At 40.1% G+C, this 22211-nt stretch overlaps 1 protein-coding gene across 9 annotated transcripts in view; it reads right to left on the bottom strand.

The window, feature by feature from the left end:
• Positions 1-13561, bottom strand: part of GAS2 (growth arrest specific 2) — a 100128-nt gene extending 86567 nt beyond the window's left edge. Inside the window, exons 1-4 of one of the 9 annotated variants that reach the window (XM_087743228.1) lie at positions 13042-13367; positions 7697-7737; positions 3405-3440; positions 2972-3133 (exon numbers count right to left, since the gene is read on the bottom strand). In XM_087743228.1, the coding sequence (XP_087599354.1) occupies positions 2972-3113 (142 nt within the window). In that variant the 5' untranslated portion in view covers positions 3114-3133; positions 3405-3440; positions 7697-7737; positions 13042-13367. Of the gene's footprint in view, positions 1-2971; positions 3134-3404; positions 3441-7696; positions 7743-12560; positions 12784-13009; positions 13368-13537 lie in introns of those variants that run through there. The other 8 variants (XM_087743210.1, XM_087743203.1, XM_087743235.1 and 5 more) reach the window with 8 other exon arrangements.
• Positions 13562-22211: the final 8650 nt, after the last annotated feature.

The raw sequence follows: 22211 nt of genomic DNA, 5'->3' as shown, positions 1-22211 counted from the left end.
TGACATGGTTCCAAAAATAATTAGCAAAATGCGTACAAAAGTACTAGTGATTACTTAAAAAACCACAACAATGTCCATGCTAAATTAGAATAAAATGTCCAAAGTCTCAGGGTTAAAAATTCTTACAGTGTTGTTTTCCAGCTGCACCATTTACCTCAGTCTTCCAATTTATCACTCAGGTAAGGTCAAATTCTAGCTATGCCTAATTTCCATCTAATATCAAAACCCTTCATTCATAACAAAGTGCAATATCCTTCTAATGTTTTCCAGTTTGTAATTTCGAACCCACACCAGGCTTTGCTGCTGCAAAACTGTTACCACTTTAACCTCCACTAACACTGTAGGACATATTTGCCTCTCCACAAAAATTTCCAAACACACCATCAGCTGATCAGACTACCTCAAAGAGGGTCAGCCCTATTCTTGCCTAAAATACTTTCTATTATTTAAAAAAAAAAAAAAAATCTACATTTATTTGAAAAGATTATATGTCCTTGTTGAGTCATAGTACAAACGAATGAACAAAACAGAGGAAACAAAACATGAACCAACATGGCAAAATTTAATTGAAATGCATATTAATTTTCTTTATAAATTGAGAAATCCTATTGCATTAGAAGCAGCACAAAGACACTTACAATGAGACCACACAAGTTATAGCACAGAAGTGTGGATACACAGAATATTATCTGCTCTGTGTTATCTGCACATCCATGCACGTGAAAATCTACTGACCACTAATGCAAAGTACATTATTTCTCCCATGGAAGAAAAAAAAACACAACAAAACAAAGTAAAAAAAAAAGAGTCTTGTGTAGCCTTTTATCCTTTTGAATGCTGAAAAATGAGAGAGTACAAACAGGTCTTTACAAAAAGGCAACGGCATGCTATAAATTCATACCTAATTTATCTTACAGCAATATGCTCATATGCCCCTCCTCTCATTAAAGTTAACCTAAATTATACAGTAATTAAACCATATTTGAATTCTGAGTTAATATATTCCTATGAATATTAATTACTTTAATTCAGTTACACTTAATTGATTTTGAATGTGAATTTTAACTTAATTGAATTATTCATTTGAATAACAATGTCTACACATGAATTCAAAGCAGTTTAACAAATCACTATAACTTCAGGACAAACTCTGAGACAAGAAGAGCTTGGTGTGAGAAGGTGTGGGGAAATGCATTAAGCAAATGAACTGTGTACGCTGCTTAATTAAAAGAAGGTTGTGCCCATGTAGTTCTGCAGTGCAGAATTTGGTGTCCATATGAAAAATCAGATTTTTAATTATAGTTGGCATTTCAGAACCTCCTGCTGGTTGCTGCTTTCTTGCTAAAAAAGTGACCTCATTCCTAAACTTGTCACTGTGAGAACTCTGTTATGAACTGCAAACAAGCTTCTATTTGTTTTAGAGTGGCTCACTAAAACTTCATTGTTTAAAATATTTAAACGATATATTAATTCCTTAATGGAATGTGCTTCTTCCAATTCAAAAACCAGTCTTTTGGATTGCTGTCTTGTGGAAAGTGGAATGAAAAGTCAGGATTTCTGGGTTTTGTCCTGGTATTGCCTAGACAATTTCATATTCAAAACTCATTAATTTAAATGGAACTACCACACAAAGATGTAATTTAAAACAAGTGCCGCTTTTGCGGTTGTGGATTCGTAACTATTCCAACTCTAAAATGGGTACCGCCTACCTGCAAAATACTGTGTTCTTGCATTCTGCTGACACTGTACTTTTTGACTACACCTCTCATAACACAGTGATACTTCCCTTCCTCTTAAAAAAAGAGGAAATACAGCAACGTAGAACGTGCAGGTGAAAGGCACTAGATATACTCTATTATTGCAGGATACCACTGAGACGGTTCAGCTACAGCATTTGCCAAGACAAGACGCTGCCTATGTCTCACCAGAACAGACTTCCAGAAAAAAAAAAAAAACAAAAACAAAAAAAACACACCAAACAACAACACCCCCCCCACACAAAATTTCAAAAAGCTCATCCAAATTTTCCTCCAAAATAACATTAATGAAAGTTTCATGTAAACATCACCTCCTCCAAAATATTTTCTCCTCTTTAATGAGAGGAACTGCTGGCATGCTTCCCTTAGGATGAGGTATTGTGTAAGTCATGTATTTCTTTGGTAGAATCTTTTGTACTTACAGAGATCACACAAAAGCCATTTTTCCCCTGAATGTTCTCAACAAACAACATACTATTTCCTGGCTCATAGTTTCTAAATTCCACCTTCTTGAATGAGTCGTATATCCCAAAGAACTGTCTCTCATCTTCCTGCCCAGGATATACTCTCATTCGCTCCTTTTCATGTGTACCTGATTTTTTTCTTGGCTTTTGGTTTGCACCCTCTTTCATCAACAACATGTTTTGGCTTCACACACCAAGACGTACAGCGGCAACCAGTAAATCCCCAGGTCCCAGCTGCAGCCACTAGGTCAGACCCCTCTATGCACAAGCTTCCACAAGTCATTGCATGCACTGCCTTGGGCAGCAATCATCAATCACTAGACTGCTTGGTCAGCAAAGAACTATTTAACAGCTCCTTCCATTCAAGACGGTCAGCACACCCATACTCCTTAGGGGGCCTACCAATAAAAATGGAAGACGTAGATGATGGCAGTAATTAGCACCATTCAGCTTACTGGTATTAATACAGAAAACACATGCAAAAGGACTTTTAAAAGGAAATTTCAGGAAAAATAAATATTAAATTAATAATAAAGTTCAATTACGCTACTCACAGAAACACTGTGGAGGCAAATTACTTACTAGCTTTTCTGACCTTGCTAACAGTTGCACAGTTGTGGAGGTAGCTACCTAATCATAACTACCTTTATTTTTGAAAGGCAAAGAAGTCTGAAGGACTGAATTCCCAGCTAACAGCGTATAGAGTTCCCTTACTGCCCAGTATCTGCATTGTATCTTATTGTATCTTACCCAGTAGGTTTGTGAGCCACAGGGCCAAATCCTCTTTCATCGGCAACAAGTTGGCCTCATGTCTACTCGCAAGCCACTGACTGTATTGATGCATATCAGAGAGGCCAGGCCCACGTGCCTTCGGGCTCAGAGCAGTGCACATTGCTTATCCACTTGTTGTACCTGTTTTATTATATTAAAGAAGAAAAAAAAAGAAAGAGAAAGAAAAAAAGAAGTATTTCATTATACCAAATTAAGTTTTACAGGTTCTGGTTTTAGAATTGTAGAAGATGACAACAACAGTAACTATGATTCTAAGAAATTACATGTCAGACAAACAGATGTGGATCTAACACATGAATGCAACATTGATGATTGAAGTTTTCTTTTGTTAATGGATCACATTGCAGGTGATTAAACCTTACAGACAAATGTCAACTTCATTTGTACTCACCAAGCTACACACGTTGCCAACACATAACCAAATATTCTGCAAGGAATGATTAAAATCAAATCAAAATAAACATTTTACACAAAGCTAACAACTCACTACAGTGCCTGATCCAATATCAAATTCGTGATTCAAAATAAATGGAAAGCTTCAGAGATTTTTGGATCAGGCCCAGGAAAAACACGGGAACAACTGAATTATGCTACTACAGCAAACTTACTAACAATTAACAAACGCAGTTACCAAATGGAATCAGTCTATTCTACAGCTTTCGAATAATTAAAGAAAAACAACCCACACCAAATGTATTTACTGAATAGCATCATTTCTTCAGAAAGCAGCACAGCAGCTAGTGCTGGTCACCCACAGTTCCCACTTCCACCTTTTATACAAATACTCCTCTGCTTCAGTGACGACTTAACCGAAACTTTAGTTTCAGGTAAGACAATACGTCACATGTTAAATATTAGTTAAGCGTTGCGAGTCTCGCAGCAGCCAGAGACGTTAGGCCCGCTGGACCTATATCGCTGCTCCTGAAGGACTAATTCCCTCATCTGTGGCAGAAGTGTGCTAAGGAAAGAAGGTTGTTTTTCTCTCTGAAAAGAAACTCAGACCTGGACCCTAATGCTTGTAGCAATGAGCTGAGATGATACTTTCTTGCCTGGTAGGCTGTAACCTGCTGAAAGCACAGTCACACCAGCTAGCAGCCACAAGGTCTTATGTAGGTGGCACTAGACAGACACTAAGTGGGGGTGAGAGGTCCATAAGGAATAATAGTTCTTTGCCTGTTGTCAACCGGCTGATCCACACCAACTGTGGTTCCACATGTCAGCTGGCTTCAGCTTACGACACACTGCAAACGCTGTTTCTTTCTGTCCTTTGCATACCTTGCAAGTCAGGTAAGAGGTAATAGTGACTTTAAAACCAACAACAAAAAAGAACAATTTGTTATACTATTCCATTGTGGCCTGGAATAACAAGAATACTGAAAACAATTCCTTTGCCAAAAAAAGGAAAATGTTTAGTGAATGTAAAAAGCAATTGCCTTTCCATAAAATTGTGCCGTAACTGACATTTCCAAATATATGAAATACTATTTGGGATATTATAATGCTTACATTAAAATACCCCAGCATTTTTTAACCATACCCTGGATAACTAAACTCCTTGTTTGCAAAAACATCTGCTTAAGCTCTTGTTGAGAGTACCTCACCCCAAATCCTGAAGTTGGGCTTACCCTTGAGATAGACACAGCTTTCACTACAAATGTACTTCTTACTGAAATGACACAATTTTCTCAGTTAAGGAAGGGGGAAAATAGACATAAAAAAAGACTTTATTCCCTTGTATAAAAACACATTTCTGAATTATCAGTAGATTTTACATTTTTCTAACAAAAAAAAATCCTTAGATATCATAGTTCCTTTGAAAGCAGTGGAGTTTAAGGCAGACTAAAGTATGTAATTTAAGCACAGCTCTGTTCTGAAAACTGACTTTGTAAAAATGTCAGCTTGGATTTATGGTTTCCTAGTTGATTAAATCCAAATCATACCTGTTCATTTGGGGCAGGGTGCGAGGGAGGGGAGGGAGAAGAATTAGGCTGTTAGCTCTGCAAAAATCAATCTGGAATGTTACTCTCAAAATAGATTCCTTCAGACTAGATGATGCTAACAGCTAAGGAGTTACAATGACAGTATATTTAAAGCTGCTCTAAGTCACTCAGAAGCACACAATTTAGTGCTTCAAATCACTGCTTCATTTTGGATGGGAACAGAGGCAAGATGGACAATTGACGCTACCTTGTCTTCAAAGATTATATGGGAAAAATGAAGTATAAATACCTCTGTCATATACTTTCTTTCCAGAAAAAAGCCTTAAAATAATTTTTGACTGATTTCTGGAGTCTATAAATTGATACAGTGAGAACCAGAATTGAAACTAGTTTATTCTCTTGAATCACCTCTGAAATGATATTGATAAAAAGCTATTAAAAAAAATTCTCATTCCTGAATGTTCACTTCATATGCAAGACACAAATAAAGCAAAGTAAAAATACATCTTTTTTTGGCATCAATTTTTCAGTTTATTAACACCTATGTATCTAAATATTTAAGAACCAAAATCCTGCAATTTGTTTCTTTTGACATACAGACTGGAAAAATTTACCTGAAAAAAGCAGCACCATTGTACTAAAGGAACCAGTTTGACACTGCACCTCTTCACTGGAAATAATTTCACAGTTCATACATGCTTTGAGGAAGGGATTAGACTAGGTGACCCCCGGAGGCCCCTTCCAACCTAAATTATTCTGTAACTTTATATTTCAAGGATGCACACAGCAATATTCATCATGAGGCCCTAAGCAGTGTCTGCCCTGCTAGGAGTATGGCACACATACTGAGCTGGGTTGTGTTAAGAAGAAAACTACAGAGACAACATCGTTTTCTTTCACCTCAGGAAAGGTCCACCTACCTTATCACTTCCAAGACCACGTATATGAAGTGTCCTCTGACACTTGGAGCTAATTAATAACCAACAACAATATGCCTGACAGCCAGCCAGATACAAGAGAGGCTGCTGCCACTGGTGGGGCTGAAGTAATTCTAAGGTCTGAAAGCTGCATTTCTTTAAGACTAGAGAAAAGAGAGGGAAGGCTTCTGGAGCAGCTACATGGAGGCAGTTTGGGTTTCCCCATCAGCCTGTGAAACAAGCACTGCAGTCTGTTTATGCTTCAAGCTGCTCTCTGTTGAGACACAGAGCAGAAAATTCAGGGAGTTGAGATGTTACTTCAGTTTGTCTCTAGAATACAGGGCTGTCTTTAAATATATTTCATACTGACCTACCTCTTGTTTCATAAAATTCAGCAACTAGGCTGTGTAAAGGTGTCAAGGAACTTTTGAGACTCACTGAAGGAAGAAAAGTGGGAGAACAAAGAGCTCTGATTTCGGAGGATGCATGGGTACTTCAGTTTCATAGTAACCGTGGTAGCAAGAAGAGAGAAGGTCTAGAAAGAAGAAGGGTATTCTGGGTTTAAGGTAGTTTTAATAGGACACAGGTTCTCAGAACGGAAAACTAGAAAGATAAGGACAGACAGATAGTCAGGTGACAAAAATCTCTTGAAGCTGAAAATGATTCAGGGATCTGTATACTGGGCCTAGGTCTGCTTGAAATAGTAGCCCTGAATTAACAATAATGTATGGGTTAATTTGTGAAGCAGGCATACATAGTGAGGACTGCGAAATGAGGAAGTTAGTACTGAAGAGTCTCCACTGAGAAGATCCTTGAAGAGTGACCGATGCATCACATACAATCCAACCTTACCTCTGTGTAAGTATTCTTTAATTTCATTTCTGAAAGAAATTAATTTTCCCCTTCCCTGCTACTTCTCTGAAAACCTGCCCTACACTTCAGTAAAATACTTTCTTGTTAGAATCAAAGCAATAAAATTCTTACCTTGGATTTTTAAAATTAAAAAAAAAAAAAAAATCAGCCTTCAAGGAGCAGAGTGTAATTTGCTACCTGTGGCTCCCATCACAAATTCTACAGGTCATATTGAGGGTCAGTTATCAAACCGCAAGCATCAGAAGCTATCAAACTCTTAATTATTCTTTATGCAAACGCTGACTGCTACTGAACTTCTAAGTTTAACTTAAGCCTCCACAATACCTCAGTGCTGAAGTACCTAAGCTTCGTTAAAATGTTCGTCTACTTCATCAATTGTATTACCCCATACATTAACTATTCATCACATACTAGCTGGGATCTGTGAAGAAGTTGAACTGAGTTAGTTAGGTGAAGGTGACAGCAGTTGGGTCCCGAGCTCCTTCAAGACGCCTTTGAAGATTCTACCTGTAGTCAAGGCCAGGCTCTTGATTCTTCGCTCAGATACCATCAGCCCACCTCCTTAAAATGTCTTAACATATTTATCTTCTGGTGAGCTGGAGAAAAGTTTATTGACAATTTAGCAGTGAGGAATTTGGTCAGAAAAATGGACTAACTTGCCACAGAGGTAGACAGTGGCATTCAAGGATACATCACCACAGCTGAGACAAGCCTCTTTGGCTCCAACAACTATTTCATCCTTTCCTTTTGGCAGACATAAGGTATGAACAAAGTAGCCAAAAAATATTGGTTTTCCTAATCTCACTACTTTCTAACAGCAACATCAAATCATCATATATAAAGCTCTTTAAAACTCGCCAAAACAAACACGTTGAATATTTTACAAAATGTTACACTTCTCTATAAACTGTGGAGGCTGACGTGAGATATGCACAAGCATTTTCAAAACTTACCTCTAAATGCTTTGTTTCTTCCAAAAAGCGATTTCTTCCCCCTACTCTTCCAAAGGCAGACAAGGAAAGGTCTTTAACTACTTTTCATTCTGTTTTGTTACAGGTCATATTTATGCAGCACAGCCCTTTTTTCCACTTCTCTCAATAAGAGGACGACATCTCAAATTCTTAGACTTATTGTCTAGCTGAAGAATTCAGTGTGGGATAGTTTACAGTACACCCAGTGACATGTAACAGATTCAACACGCTAAAAAGTTACATTTCTCTCTGCTTGCTTCTACCGAACAGTGAAGTTTTTATTTTGCTTTACAGCAGTACATTTAGTCTTCTGTGTATTGTAGCTCACTGCTTGTATTTTGCCAGCAGCGTAACTTACACTATCTGCTGATTGTTGTCAGTGATCAGCAGGTGAAAGCAATGAGAATCAAACAAGTAATCTTCTGTAATTCCACTGGCTTTTGTTGGGGTTAACTGGTAGAATAAAAGAATTCAAGAATGATACACTCTGTATTCAAAACACACAGGAGAGAAAGGCTGTTTAATCCAGAAAGTAAAACTGGCTGCACAGTTAGGCACTCACAGTTGCAGATCCCTGGATTCAATTCCATTTCCTATTCCAACCACCTTCCTTACCTGTAAAATTATGATAATAGTACTCTTCAACCAAAATAAGATATAATCAGGAGGAATTTATTCTATATAGTAAAAATGTATATATAAAAGTGTGCATGTATGCATAGATATACATACACAGAAAATACACATGCTCCACCCTGGGAATTTATCATACAAAACAGTAAGTTTTTCCTGCAAATTACCCATCCAGTTCCAGCATATAGACATGACGGCTTATTCTGACTAGCTGCTGGCTGTGCAGCATGCTCTGTATTACAGGAATTTCATTGTCACCTCAGCCTTATTCCTAATTACATGTGCATTAGTTCTCAGACAAAAGGAGGTTTGAACCACTCCTTTTAACTTGCTTCTAGATGCAATCCTTCCAGGTCAGGGATGAAGAAGTCTTGCTGAGTCACTTGGTCTTTATGACCTGGCTTAAGAATTAGCATAGAAATTAAGTATCCAGCAAAACAAGCATTTTTCTTTGTATTTGTATTCAGTTAGAAAAGAATAGAGTTGTTAAAAGTGTCTATAGAGGAAGAAAAAAAAATCATAAAGCAAATATAGAACTGTGTTTCGAGATCAATCAAATCACCTCTGATGCAAAGGTCCTACATGGTGTCCCCTTTGCACCATACCAGTCTGACTGTGACACTGGGCAACAGACATCTAGTTTGGCCCAGCCAGGTACTATGGCCCAGCAGGCAAGCTAATTGCCTGGCTCTGTTCAGTTGGCAGCCAAACGCGAGCCATCCAGGACTGAAGATTTTCACATATGCCAATTCAGTGGCCTAGTTGCTCTACAAAGCTGGAACAACTGGAACAGAAGATAGCATAACTCTGCCTTGGACACTGGGTTCAAAGGCTCTCTTTCATAAAATCTTCATAGAATTAAATATGCAGGCTTTAAGCTTGTGACATAAGGTCTCGTCTTATGATTGAGGAAGCACATTAGCTAATCAGTTGTAGAAGAAACAAAACATCATGCACACAACTGTGCAATAGCTTTTCTGTCAGTGGTAGAGAGAGCAGACAGCAACTCAGACAAGAGCAGCAATAGTTTTCTCTGAAGGAACGGGAACTTGAGCACTAGACTGCACATTGGCTTTGACAGAGGGGTATCGGCTATAACTGCAGACAATCTCCTGCTGTCTTAGAGAGAAGGTAATGCTATTGGAAAGCAGCCATCCTGGAAAGAGAGGAGGCAGAGGATCAAAAGCCAGAACAGAGCTCATGAGTATCTGGCAAGGGTCTCTGCTGGATCTCCCTGCTAGTTCTAATCACCTCAAGCAGATGGAAAAGAACAGAACTTTTGAAATTTGCTGGAGTTTAAGTAGGCTGTGTGAAGCATTCACTTACTGTAACTGCAAGTTGAGTGCAAAAGAGGCTTAAATAAAAGACCGAATATTCACAAACAGATTATGTTGCAGCAACAAAATGCACATTTGTGCAAGCAGAAGTGAGGCTGCCCACAACTGGGGATCCATACCTGCAGTTGCCACTTTCACATAAGCAAGTGCCAGTTTTACACACGTAGCACGTCCAAGCATAAATGCATTCACGTTTGAAAACTGATTTCAGTTTTCCTGCCTCAGTGTTGGCATATTTTTCAGACTTGAAAAGTGTATGATTAGTCCACAGACTAAAGGGTGCTCTTGTTTTTCCACCCCCTGACTCATACACATACATAAGTGTATACACACACATATATGCAGAAAGGAGGAAAAAAAAAAGATATATGAATGTCTTCCTTTGAGAGCCACAGAGGTAACTAACAACTTCTGTAATTGATATTTTTACTGTCAGGAAACTGTTCCCTATGGTGAGATCTGCTAGACAGTGGAATAATTTCCCCAAGTGAAACCATGAAAACTTCCCTACTTGAAATGCTTAAAGTGGACTAAAAGGAGCAGTAGGAAAAAACACAGAGACCTGTCACTCACTGATAGATGTTACTCAGTCAACCTTTACCACCTGCAATTTCCCATTTACTACAGAACAGTAATCACTCTCATTTTGCCCTTTTACATATGTAAAAACAAACACAATCACTTTTAAAGTGATTCTGCCACTACATTACATAGCTCCTCTTCAAGAGCTATTACAGAGGTTTCCCTTCTGTAAGAAACAACAGGTCATTCTTGTCTGCATCATCCTAAGTACATATATCTGTAATCTTAGTTTTCTCACTACCATAAACAAGCAGATAAAATATAAGCTCACAAATGCAGCAAGCATATTTTTGTCAGGAAATTCAATTTTTCTAGTTATTTTATTATCCTTATAAACTATACCACAACCAATTTAGCCCAAGGTTTCTGGAGCTTTCCCAGATTAACTTGGAGCATACTGTACATGTTAGGAGCAGGGGGAGGGGCACTGGAGGGGAACCACCATCTGAAACTCATTAATCAATTAGAATTTTTAAGGGCTTACATCAAAATGTGATCTACACTGATAAAGTAAACTTTAATCAGAAGAAGGCTTTGTCCTTTACGTTATGAATATACGTGTTACAAATGTATGCAGTTCTTCGAGCGGAGGCTAGAGAACCTGGCACAACAGCTTACCGATACTTCAGACCTGTAAGGCCCTTGGTCTGAGGCCAGACCAAACCGAAGTCAACCGCACACAAAAATCTGAGCTAATCGTTGGAAGCCTAGACATTTTCAGGACTATGCCTAGTAGAAAAAAATTTGTTGCCTTGATAATATCTCCTCTACCAAAAGGAAAGCAAAGAGTCCTTCTCGCATAGACCAAAACAAAACTTCAGCAATGTTCAATATCTACTTGCTCATAAAATTATAACTTCTGGAAACTAAGCCCAATTCCTAACACTGTCCAAAAACTTTCAAGTTGACTTCTCTTTGCCTGGCTCTTACTGTATGTTTTTCTGCTTGTCTAAGCAAAATAGCCATTAAAAATTAATAGAGAAGAAGCTTCAACCTCCACCAACTAGAAAAGGAAATACATATTTAAACTGACATACCGTATCTTACGAGGAGTGTAAACTGTCTCTTGCTGCAAGCGCACTATGCAGGCAGTATTACAAGCTGACTCCCAATCATCAGCTTTGCTTTCAATTATGAAGTTCCATTTCCAAATCCTGTCCTGAAACTAGTGTGAAGCTTAACCAAGGGGTGTAAAGTAGAGTCAAAGAGGTACTTTGGATAGGAAGTGTGCCAATTTAAATAAGATTGTGGGTAAAATAAATAAAGTGACCAAATGAGTCAGTAGCCTAAAGCCAGTAAGAGCTAGAAACCTGAGGACAGTACTGACTCTTCCTCACCTCATCACCTCCACCTAGGTTTGGTTTGGTTGTGGTTCCAGCTAGAGTACCATGGTATAATGCTGATCAGGTGGCCTACGGTACCATATGATACGAATGTAGGAATGTCAGCTAGTTTCCTATTAAATTACAATCCACATCACAAAACCATCATAAAACCATTACACTTGGCACAGCATCTACTCCACAGTGAAGAAACCATTCATAATTTAATGTACATGGAAACTCAAGAATACTTTCTTTTTTCATTTTTAATTTCAAAGTAAAGTCAGAAGCATGCTGGAACTGCACTGGGGAGCCTGCAATGCATCCTTCCCGGTGCCCCCAGAGCCCTTCTCCCCCAGGAGCACTCAAAGCCAGGAGAGCCAGCGGGCTCCGCTGACACACACCATTGCAGCAGGATGCTGACAGCAATCCTAGATAAGGAAGACAGCAACCTTCATTGCTTACAAGTAAAGCACTAGTGAAGAAACAGAGCCCTCTTAAAGTCAAATTCTGCCCTCCTGAGATTTGAATCTGGAGCCTGAAGAGGAAAGCAAGAACCTGGAAGGACGGCTTTGGGCGTCCGAGGGCTCCTGCCCCGCGGGGGCAGCGGAGGGCGCAGGCCGGGAGCGCCCCGCCGCAGCCACCCGCGCCGCAGCAGGGCTTGGCCGCCTCCCCCCCAGCACTTGCCGCAGCCTCCGGTGCGGGCGCTCCCGTTTCCCACGAGCGCTGCAAACGTACAGACCCGTCCTCCCCATCCTCTCCTTCCACCACCCGCAACCCCGGGCTACGCGGAGCGGCCCGAAAGACAAGCCAGAGGCTGGGACGGGGCCGGGGGGAGCGCCCAGCGAGGAGGAACTACCCGAAAGAGGGGCTGGAAAGGCGCACGCCGCCTCCAAGGGGAATCCCGCCCCCCCCCCGCGTTTTGCCCGCACCGCTCCGAGCGCCCGGCAGCCGCCCCCGCTCCGCTCTCACCCGCCGCGGAGCCCGGCTCTGCGCGGCGCCGGGATGCGTTTGTCCTCCTCGGGGCCCCTCCGCAGTACGGCTGAGCTAATGGCTTTGCCATGAGTGCTGGAAGCGCTGCTCCCAGGTCTGCCCCTCGGGGGGCAGGACCAAGCAAACCCGCCGCGGCCCCCGGCCCTCCGCGGGATGCCCGGGGCGGCCCGCCAGCAACCCCCGGGCTAGCCCCGGCTGAACCGCTCGGGGGTCCCCACCGCACACCCACGCACGCTCTCGTTCCGCCTCCGCGATGCTTCCAAACTGCGGACAGCCAGAGCGCGGGAGAAAAGAGACCCACCGAACCCCCCAAGCAGAAAGCAGCCCCCCGCCCCGCAGCTCGGTGCCCGCCGCCGAGCCCTGCCGCTTCCCCGGCGGGGCCCCCACGGCCGCCCCGGGACGCGGGGGAAGGAAACAAAAGCACCTACTCCGCAGCCCCGAGCCGCCGGGCGAAGCTCACCTTCCCGCTTCGCTCCCCGGCCCCTCGCTCTTTAAACTCGAAGGCAGCCGGCGAGACAGGCGAAACGCCCTCAATTTAAAGGAGCCCGGGCTGCGGGCTCCGCCGTGGGGCCGGCAGCGAGCCCCGCGGGGGCAGGCAGGGCTCCCCCCGCCGCCGGGGCAGCGGGCAGCGGGCAGGCAGGCAGGCAGGCAGGCAGGCAGGCAGGCAGGCAGGCAGGGCTCGGCTCCCGGGGCCGCAGCGAGTGGCCGCCCGCCGCGCCGCTGAGCCTCCCGCCTCCGGCAGCCGCCGCCGTCCCCCCGAGCTGAGCGGAGCAGACCGGCAGCAGCCGCGCTGCCGCTCTTCATACTGCTGTCCGTCCCCTCGCTGCTCTCTTTGGGAAACCCTTTTTTTTTTTTTTTTTCCTCCTCCTTTTTTTTTTTTTTTTTTTCCCCCTCTCCGAAACCGATTTCCTATATTTCAGCAGTCCACACAGACTGAACGGAAGTCTAATACTTACTTTTTTTCAGAGGGACGGCAAACGCAGTTCACACTGATTTACCCTTGAAATGCTGAGATATTGTATTACAGCCCTTGGCAGCGAGTTGGTGCTTAGGTCCATTTCTCTTTTATTATTGTTACTCCCTTTCCAAGACTCTTGATTGTAGGGGGGGGGGAAGGAGAACAGAAAATTTCATAACCAAGAGAAAAACTCTCTTTTTCTTTAACTTGAATAGATGTCTCTGGAATTTTTTAACACTTAATAGCACCACTTTTAACGGTCACTTTTTTCCCTCTGGCTAAAGGAATATCTTGGGGAACTCTGCTTTATTGCATATTTCTCAAAAACAATGTCATGCCACCTTCTAGTCTATTTTGAACAAAAAATGTATGCTGTTCATAAATTAATCATTCTTATATGACACTTTTAGAAGAGTGAGGGCTAGAGGTTTTGCTTGTTCTTGTATGTCTGTGCTTCGTTTGCCAAGCTGACTCCTAGCACACCTTTATTTCAGTCATTTCATTCTCACCTTCGTGAGAATTCGTGACATTTCAACATTTTATTAAATGTCAGAGATAACCTTCTCCAACTGTTGTTTATTCACTTACTCCCTGCACAGAGACGCCCCTTTCGTGAATTCAATAGCGGGAAACAGATGTTCAGACTTCTGCTTCTCTTAATGCATGGATGTAGATTGTCTTGTTGACTTTCCTAATGGTATCATGTTATCACTTTCCATAAGAGCGCTCCAGTCAAACAGCACACTGATTTTTTTCTTTCATAGTGTATATCCTCTTAATTAAATTGTTCTTGCCAAAGCATGTTATGTATAATTATACTGAAAGACCTGTTTTAACCTGATTGTTAAAAAGCACATCAAGCTGACCCTTATTTTTTTATTTACGTTCATTTCTTTGTACTCCGTGCAAATCATGTTTTCCCAGCAGATCAATTAATGCCAGGTTATTTCTCAATAATTGCACTGCAAGCAAATTCCTGATCTCCGAGTAGCAGATGTTCATTTCTAGCCAATCAGAATACACACGTATTTTGTTATTTATTGTATTCCTATACTCATATTATGCTGTTCTGATGGACTATTAACTACTGTGATGAGTGCTACTTAAATGAGAGCATTTCATCAGCATGCTGATGTATTTAAGTATGATGAGCTCTAGCCATGTACTATGGGAGTAACAATACAGATTTAAATGAACTCCTAGTTTTGTTCTGGTTAGCAAAAGTTGGATGCCCCTGGGCATGATGGTTTTCTTTGGTTCATTCAATTTCCTGGGCAGAGGGGGGGGGGGGGGGGGAAGAAAAAAGCTCTCAAATTTCCTAAAAATACACTGGGGTGGAGCAGGTGGTGAGCTGATGAGCAGATTCCTGTATGCACTTAACTATCTTACAAAGGTTTTATCTGACCTTGAGAAAGATTTTTTTTTTTTTAAATAATAAGCAGCAATTTAAATCCAATTTATGTGTCACCTCAATATAAGAAACAGCTTGAGATGAGAAGACCAATTCTGTTAAGGTGTCCTCCATACTTAAAAGTCCTGCCACTTTATAGAGAAGTTGGAAAACAGTCCCCTAAGCAGCAGTTACATCTCCAGTAAAAGCTTCTCAAGGTTCACACGAACTCTTGAAGTTACAAGATTCCTACTAAGTTTAGGAGTAATTCTACATAGGGAGTTAAGCTGAGGTTTTTCCAGGTGTCATGCAATAAATCTTGTATGTGCATTTACATAGGTACCAGTGGAAAGGGCCGAAAAAGCAGTTGTAAGATTTTGAAGCCAAAGTTGGTTGTGCACTCCTTGATATGGTCAGTTTGCACCAAAGGATAATCTAACATCAGCTGACAGTAGAAGAGCATGCATTCATAGACACATTATCTGTATGAAACATGTCCTACCTTTTATCGTTTCAGTCATTAGTTTCTTACCATTACTTCATAAAGAATTGATAGTAGACTAGCGATATGCAACACCAGTATGATGGTTAAGAAAAAAACCCCGAAGGTTAGATCAAATCTTATACAAGCAAGACTGAGTGGAATACAGTGCCAAGTATGCATCTGAAATGTACATTATATAAATGCTATGGAAGTTTGAGTAGTGACACCACAGTTACGAATGCACTGAGATTCACACTTCAAGTAACACTACTTTTCTGTTTCACGCTTAAACTTTAGAATCTGGCTTTCACATTTGACACAGTAACTTCAGAGCCACAGCACAAATACATTTTCTACATAAGGTTATTTCAATAACATCCTCAATAACCTTTGTAGAGGAAATACACAAAAGTTCCCTTGTGAAGTGCCATCATTTTCTTCACTATTCCTCTACCTGAACAATCTCAGCTCCCCAGATTGTCGACTTCCAGTGTCCACATGTTCTGATAATATTTTCAACACAGTCTACTTCCAAACAGATTAGAGGATGAGTGGACATATGAATAAATGATGATTTGAAGACAGACATAGGAAGGAAAAGAGAGAAAGGGAGGGAAGACTTACAGTGAGGAAGGTAAAACTTGTTTGGAAGTCATATGCACATGCAGCAAGCCTGAGCAAAATTATTACCACGACTAGGACAAAATGGGTCTACACATTGCTATTTAGATAATTTTAACAGTAGGAAGGGAATATTAACTCTCAAAAGAAATAGAAGATGTGTGTAGTTGGCTGAGATGCAGCAAATTCTATCTAAAGACATCATAAGCTTTCTATAATTCGGGACAACAATTCAGGATTAAAGACTCTGAAAGATTTATTCTAACTTGGCTGCACATTATAAATCTTGATGCATAGATTATTAGAGCTGAAATTCTGGAGCACAAGGTCAGCAAGGATGATCAAAATGGCCCATTTTAATCCATGAAATTCCTCAGCACTTTTCTAAAACTCTCTTATAATCACCATCTCTGGTGATCTGCAGATGCCATATCATCCTGTGGCATTATCAGGATTTTCTTAGGAAGGTACCTTGCAGGTCACTTACAAATGTGGAGAGAAAATTACCTAGATCAAAGGGTTATCAATGCACAAGGAGCTGAAGCAGCAGTCACTAAAGCGGAGGAAGAAAAGGGAGCCAGAGAGTGAGAATGTAGAGAGGAGGCTGAAGCTCTCAGTGGGCAGAGACAGAGGCATCTGGTTTGGCTATCTGTAGACCACGCTCTCCTGGTGATTTTTCCGAATTTCCCAAATACTCCTTCGGTATGTAATTAGTGTCACAACTGACCAGTATAATAGGAGTTAAATATAATGGATAAAATGTAATTTATGACTGGCATCCCAATTCTATATCAACTCTTAAAGCACGTACAGCCATTAAACAGGAGATACCTTGGTCAGCTGAGAGAACAGAGATGGGAGAGAGCAACTGAGGCGAGTAGCAGAAATTATGAATAAAGTTTATATTGAGTAGAGAATGTCATACCTGTTGATTTTCTTGCTTTTTGCCACTTAAGGGACTATACAATTAAACTATTTAACTGAAAATTAAGCAAGTTTGGAATGCAGAAATACATTTACTCTGTTCTTTCTTTCAGTATAAGCCACAGAAGCTAAAATTCAAAAGATGTGGAGTTAGAGGTCAATAAAAATGCTGATACTTGACTCAGGTCAGCTTGCTAGAACATGAGAACTCTATGGATCAGCCACAATGAGCACAGAACGTGTTTCATAAATGACCTAGCATTGTCCCAATATTATAGTACTTACTTTGCAAAAAAATTTCCATGTCTTCCTTGACTTTTAAAAAAGGCAGAGTAGTCAGGAGCCCTGTGGGCCTGTGATCGATAAATATAGCCTTGTGGAACTCATTGAAATATATTGCACTGACCAGTGGCAGATACCTCCTAGTTTTACATTTTTGCTAAAACAGTTGGAGTATAATACATAAATCCTAGTTAAAAATGTGTTCTGTGTTTGGCAGTTTGAAGAATGGGTGGAAAAAAAACACGACCGGGTAAAACTTACAATTAATTCAGTCACGCATGATTTTCCATTTTAATAACCATGAAAATAAGGCATGCTGTGAGTTAATTCCATCCTCTGATAATTCAGTTCAATGCACACAACAATTTTGTAATCAATTGAACTTTTGAATCAATCAAATCTGCAGTGGAATACCCATTTTAAAGCCCTACTAATAAACTGCAAACAAATCCTTCACCATAAAAGTAGTATGTTTTGTCCTTCCAGCCTGTAAATTTACTATGCAAGAAATTTACTTTCTATTCATATAATTATAGGTGACTTAAAATAATTATGGTTTTCATGAAACTTGTTTGTTTTTAATCTTAAATGTGAAACTGACTGCTGTAATCTGAGAAAAGCAAGTTTTCATCATTGTAAGCCTAAGTAGCAGTTAACTGTTTCCTCTGCATCATATTTACTAAAACATACCTACTTCTAATCTTTTGGAGTAATCTTCATCAGTGTCAGGGAAAAACCCCTGGATGAAATTTGATGCAATAACAGACAGTTGTCTATCATCATGGCATATATATGTATAGGTGTATAGTACATGCATCACTGGGACATGCATTATGGAATATGCACCACTGGCATGAAGTGCTCACAATTCTGATTTATATAGAGCCATTTTTTGGCTGAGTGTCATAACAGTTTATTCATGGATGCAGAGCATGCAGTTGACATGACAAGAAAAATACTGGGGTTGACACAATGATTAGCAGGCCAAAGTCTACATTCTGTTTGACAATTAAAGTGTAATAGTCTGTCTCTAAACAAACCAGTGCCTTAAACATTAACAAGGCAGATTTTTTTTTCTTAAATGTGAGGAACTGAGACACTACATTGATAAAGATAATTTAAATGCCTAAGTAGACTAGATAGGCCTCATAACACCTTTCTTCCTTCTTGAAGTGAATCCAATGATAGTCACATACAGAACTCCAAGTTGTCTAACCATACCACATGCTGCACCACCTTCTCCATGAGACAACGCAGCAATTGAAAGTGACTCAGGAGACAATATAGCAACTGAAACTAACTCAAATACCTGCCAGAACTAGCCCAAATGTAAATGAAGTGATGGGAAAACGCATATTCCATCTCTCTTCCTGTTCCTTATATTTTACAGCAAGAGCCCCAGATTTTGTGGTTGGTTTCTGCTTGGAATGCACGAGTCATTAAAATAAGGTGCTATCTAAGGTCACATAGAAGCATCAGACTTTTAACTACCAACAGCACAAGCACAGCAATGAGAAAAAGAGGATCTAAGAATGCCAACAGCTACCACAGCAGCATTGTCTTCTCGTATCAGAAGTGTTCTGGAATCATTTTATCAGCTGCTTCTTGTATAGTAACTGACTCAAAATACACAAAGTAATTTTCACGGGAATTAACAGATAAACGCTGTGCTTTGGGAGGCAATTTACAAACAGTCCAGATGCACACGTCACAGTTTCTTGAAAGTAACAAATTTTCCAGACCAAGAATACCAGAAGACCAAATCACTACTCAAGAACTCAAAAATTATTTTAAACAGAAAATGTTCTAACAGAGCAGTAACATCTGACCACCTGCTCCCCCCTGGGCTGTCAAAATCCTGCCTTCCCTCTTTTTCTCTTTGCCTTTCAATGTCTTCCTTCTCCTGACACAGACCTAGGTTTCTCTTAAAATCATTAATAGTCCTTGCTTCAATTTCCCTTCCCATTAACTTATTCCCTTTGTTATTGGACTTTGTATGAAAATATTTTGTTGAGTTTCTATTTATAGTACACCAGGGGCCCATTCTGTCCCTAATGTCACCCACAGTTGAAACTCCCTTTAGCATTAATGAAACCAGATGAGGCTTTTTTTGTATCTAGTTTATAAGAACTACATTATCAGCAGTTATTCCAAACCCGAGAGAACTGTCAATAACTACAGATAAGGCTTTAAATCTCTTCTTACAGTCCTATGGACTCATCTCAAAGTCTTCATAACTTCATCATATCCACATTGATGCTTTCCCACACCACTCCAGTCCATACTTCTCAGAGGCATTATCATAATATGTTACTGAATGGGGAAAAATGTATTTCAGTAGGCTAGTTAGTGATCTCATACCTCTAAATGAAAATGCTAAGCTCAACACAGAAGCAAATATGTGGCATACAGAAGTATCTCTGTACAGGCCTATGTGAGACAAATACGTCTTCCTTCCCTACTGGCTACCTAGTGAAAATACAGCAATTTCACAGAGCTACTCTAGCCTAGTCACTGGAACAACTTCTGCAATCCAATTTAGGATCCTGTTTCCATATGAAAACCCCATAAAGCAGCAGATTCTTTGGCTATCTCGCAAGTTGAGTTCTACTTCCTTCACATTGCTCTGTCCATGAAGTAAAAAATGGCAGATAATTAATTCTACCCCATTTGAAGTGATGCACGCTCACGAAACATGTAATTTGTAATAAAACTGCCTTTGTAACAACGAAATTTAAGAGCTTAATTGCCTGGCCAGTAATGTAAAGGAAGAGAGACAGGCTGGTCTGATTTGATTTTCTTTCCACACTACCTTCGTAGTTCTCCCAGCCTCTGTCCTGGTGTTTCTGACACTGCTTTTCAGCATTTATTCCTCAGCTTTACACTTTCTTCCATCAACATTTCAAATTAATTTTCCTCAGAAGCTGTTGTTGAGATACTACTTCTATTGCTATTCTTTTCCAGTTTTTTTTTTCCTCCAACTACTCAGTTCAAACAGTCAATCTTATACCTTAGGGAATGCTTCAAGTCCAGCATTCCTTTTCATTCTTCTATTAAAGTGGCACCACCGAAGCATTCTTAATGGAAAGAACACCATTCCCTCTGCACTGTATTACATTGCCAAATGAAACAGGGTGAATGCCAGCTCATTTAATGAGTATAAGTTATTCCTGCCTCATGGGGGTTGGGAGACTCCGTTCCTTTTCCCAGCCCCGCAAATTTATCTGCTGTATGAATTTCGTCTTTTCCCATCTGTAAAATAGGCATATTCATAAAAACTTTCTCTTGTAAAGTAGTCTCATGTTAGTGGACAGCAAAAATTATATAAAGATGGGCTCGATTTATTAATTCAATTTCTAGAAGAGTGCTGCACATATTTTCCTTCTCTGTCTTTTCTTCTTCCTTATCCTGCAAACCACGTATCTGGTAATATGCTATTAAAGAAGGGAAGTAAGGTGGTTTGGGAATAATCTTGGCTCTGGTAATCACTTGCTGTCATAACAAAACAAGAAATCTGTGTGTGATCTTGGCAAAGTTACTTAATCTTCCAGATGCTTCAGACTTCCAATCTATAAGATGATTAAGTATATCTCATGAGGGTTGTGAGGTAAGAGACACCTATTAAACATTTTGATGTCACAGACTGAGGATTCAACAGAAATTATAAATATTACTTTTTTAATGTATTACCTTTTCTGCAAACATTCTTCTTGCTGTGAAGAAGTTGCTCAATTCCAGAATCGTCTCTGTGACGTTATTCTTCATGTAAGGGCATGTTGTGGAACAGCAGTTTCCTTCAGAAGAATCTTCCCAGTTCACAGCATTACAACCTGAAACGTGATAAGGGAATATCTAATTGCTGACAAAAGACTAGCATTTATACTTTTAGTATGCTTCTTGCAGACAAAAATATGCTTTTGTAATTCTGTACATTTTTAATCTAGGAGGTTATTATTTTGCATAAATGTTACTTCAGCACCTGCAATCCACAGATCATTCTTTTCCAGTTTATCTTTCCCTTCATTGGGAACGATTCTTTAACGTTGCCGTTAACCATACCAATGTCAAAATAAGGAGTTGGTTTTCTTCAACAGGTTTCTTGTTCAGAATAAAAGCAAAGCATCGTTGCCAAGTGTACACTTTTGGTTTTCTTCTAGGGAGGAGCCTGACGTATCTCTGTTTATGCTATAGCCTATGCCTTGGGCATGCTTTCCTAATTGGGGCTGGCTGAAATTGTTTTGCTTTCCTGCTGCCTGTCATAGGCCAAATTACGAACAATGGCAAGACTGGTTACCCAGCTCCCTTCATTAATGACATATGTTGCTGAAATGCATTGAGACAATTTGAGTAAGATCAAATTTCAGACCAACCTTGAAACCAGATGCCCAAAACCAATAATGAGGAGAGAAAGCTATAGATAGAAAGCTAGATTTTTTTACCTTATGAACATTATAGCCATGCTTGCAAATAAGACCAGGGTCAGAATTCCAGTACTAAAAAAATCATTCTGCGTGATCTTTTAATTTAGTATGTTGCTTTTTCTTTGTCCATCACAAGTCCAGGCAAAAAGCCAACAAAATAATTAAATCAAGAAATAATTCAACAAATGTGCAAAAACACTTGTGCAAAATATCATAGGCCTGGTAAGTGAGAAGAATTAGGAACAAAGCAGACCAAACAACTAAGACCGAATATTCAGATCAGTTATCTGGATTATATGATAGCATGAGATACTTGGATGCTAGTAATTCCATATGGAATTCGCTACCAAATACTGTACTGTGTATCTGTAGCCCTCAGGCTTCATTCAGCAAAAAACAAGATGGGAAAGACAGTAATTTGACATACTTCAGTCTTAGTATGTGCAAGTGCTAGGGTCTAAATCCATCATAAAGACCTCTTTATTTCCATCCCAGTAGTTATGCATGTGAAACTTTGATCTGTAGAAAAAAAAATGTAAGGTAAACAAAA

Source organism: Nipponia nippon, unplaced genomic scaffold, assembly GCF_047370975.1.
Source record: "Nipponia nippon isolate SJK-2023a ecotype South Korea unplaced genomic scaffold, ASM4737097v1 scaffold_10, whole genome shotgun sequence".
Classification (NCBI taxonomy): domain Eukaryota; kingdom Metazoa; phylum Chordata; class Aves; order Pelecaniformes; family Threskiornithidae; genus Nipponia; species Nipponia nippon.
This window is presented reverse-complemented; position numbering and strand designations above follow the sequence as displayed.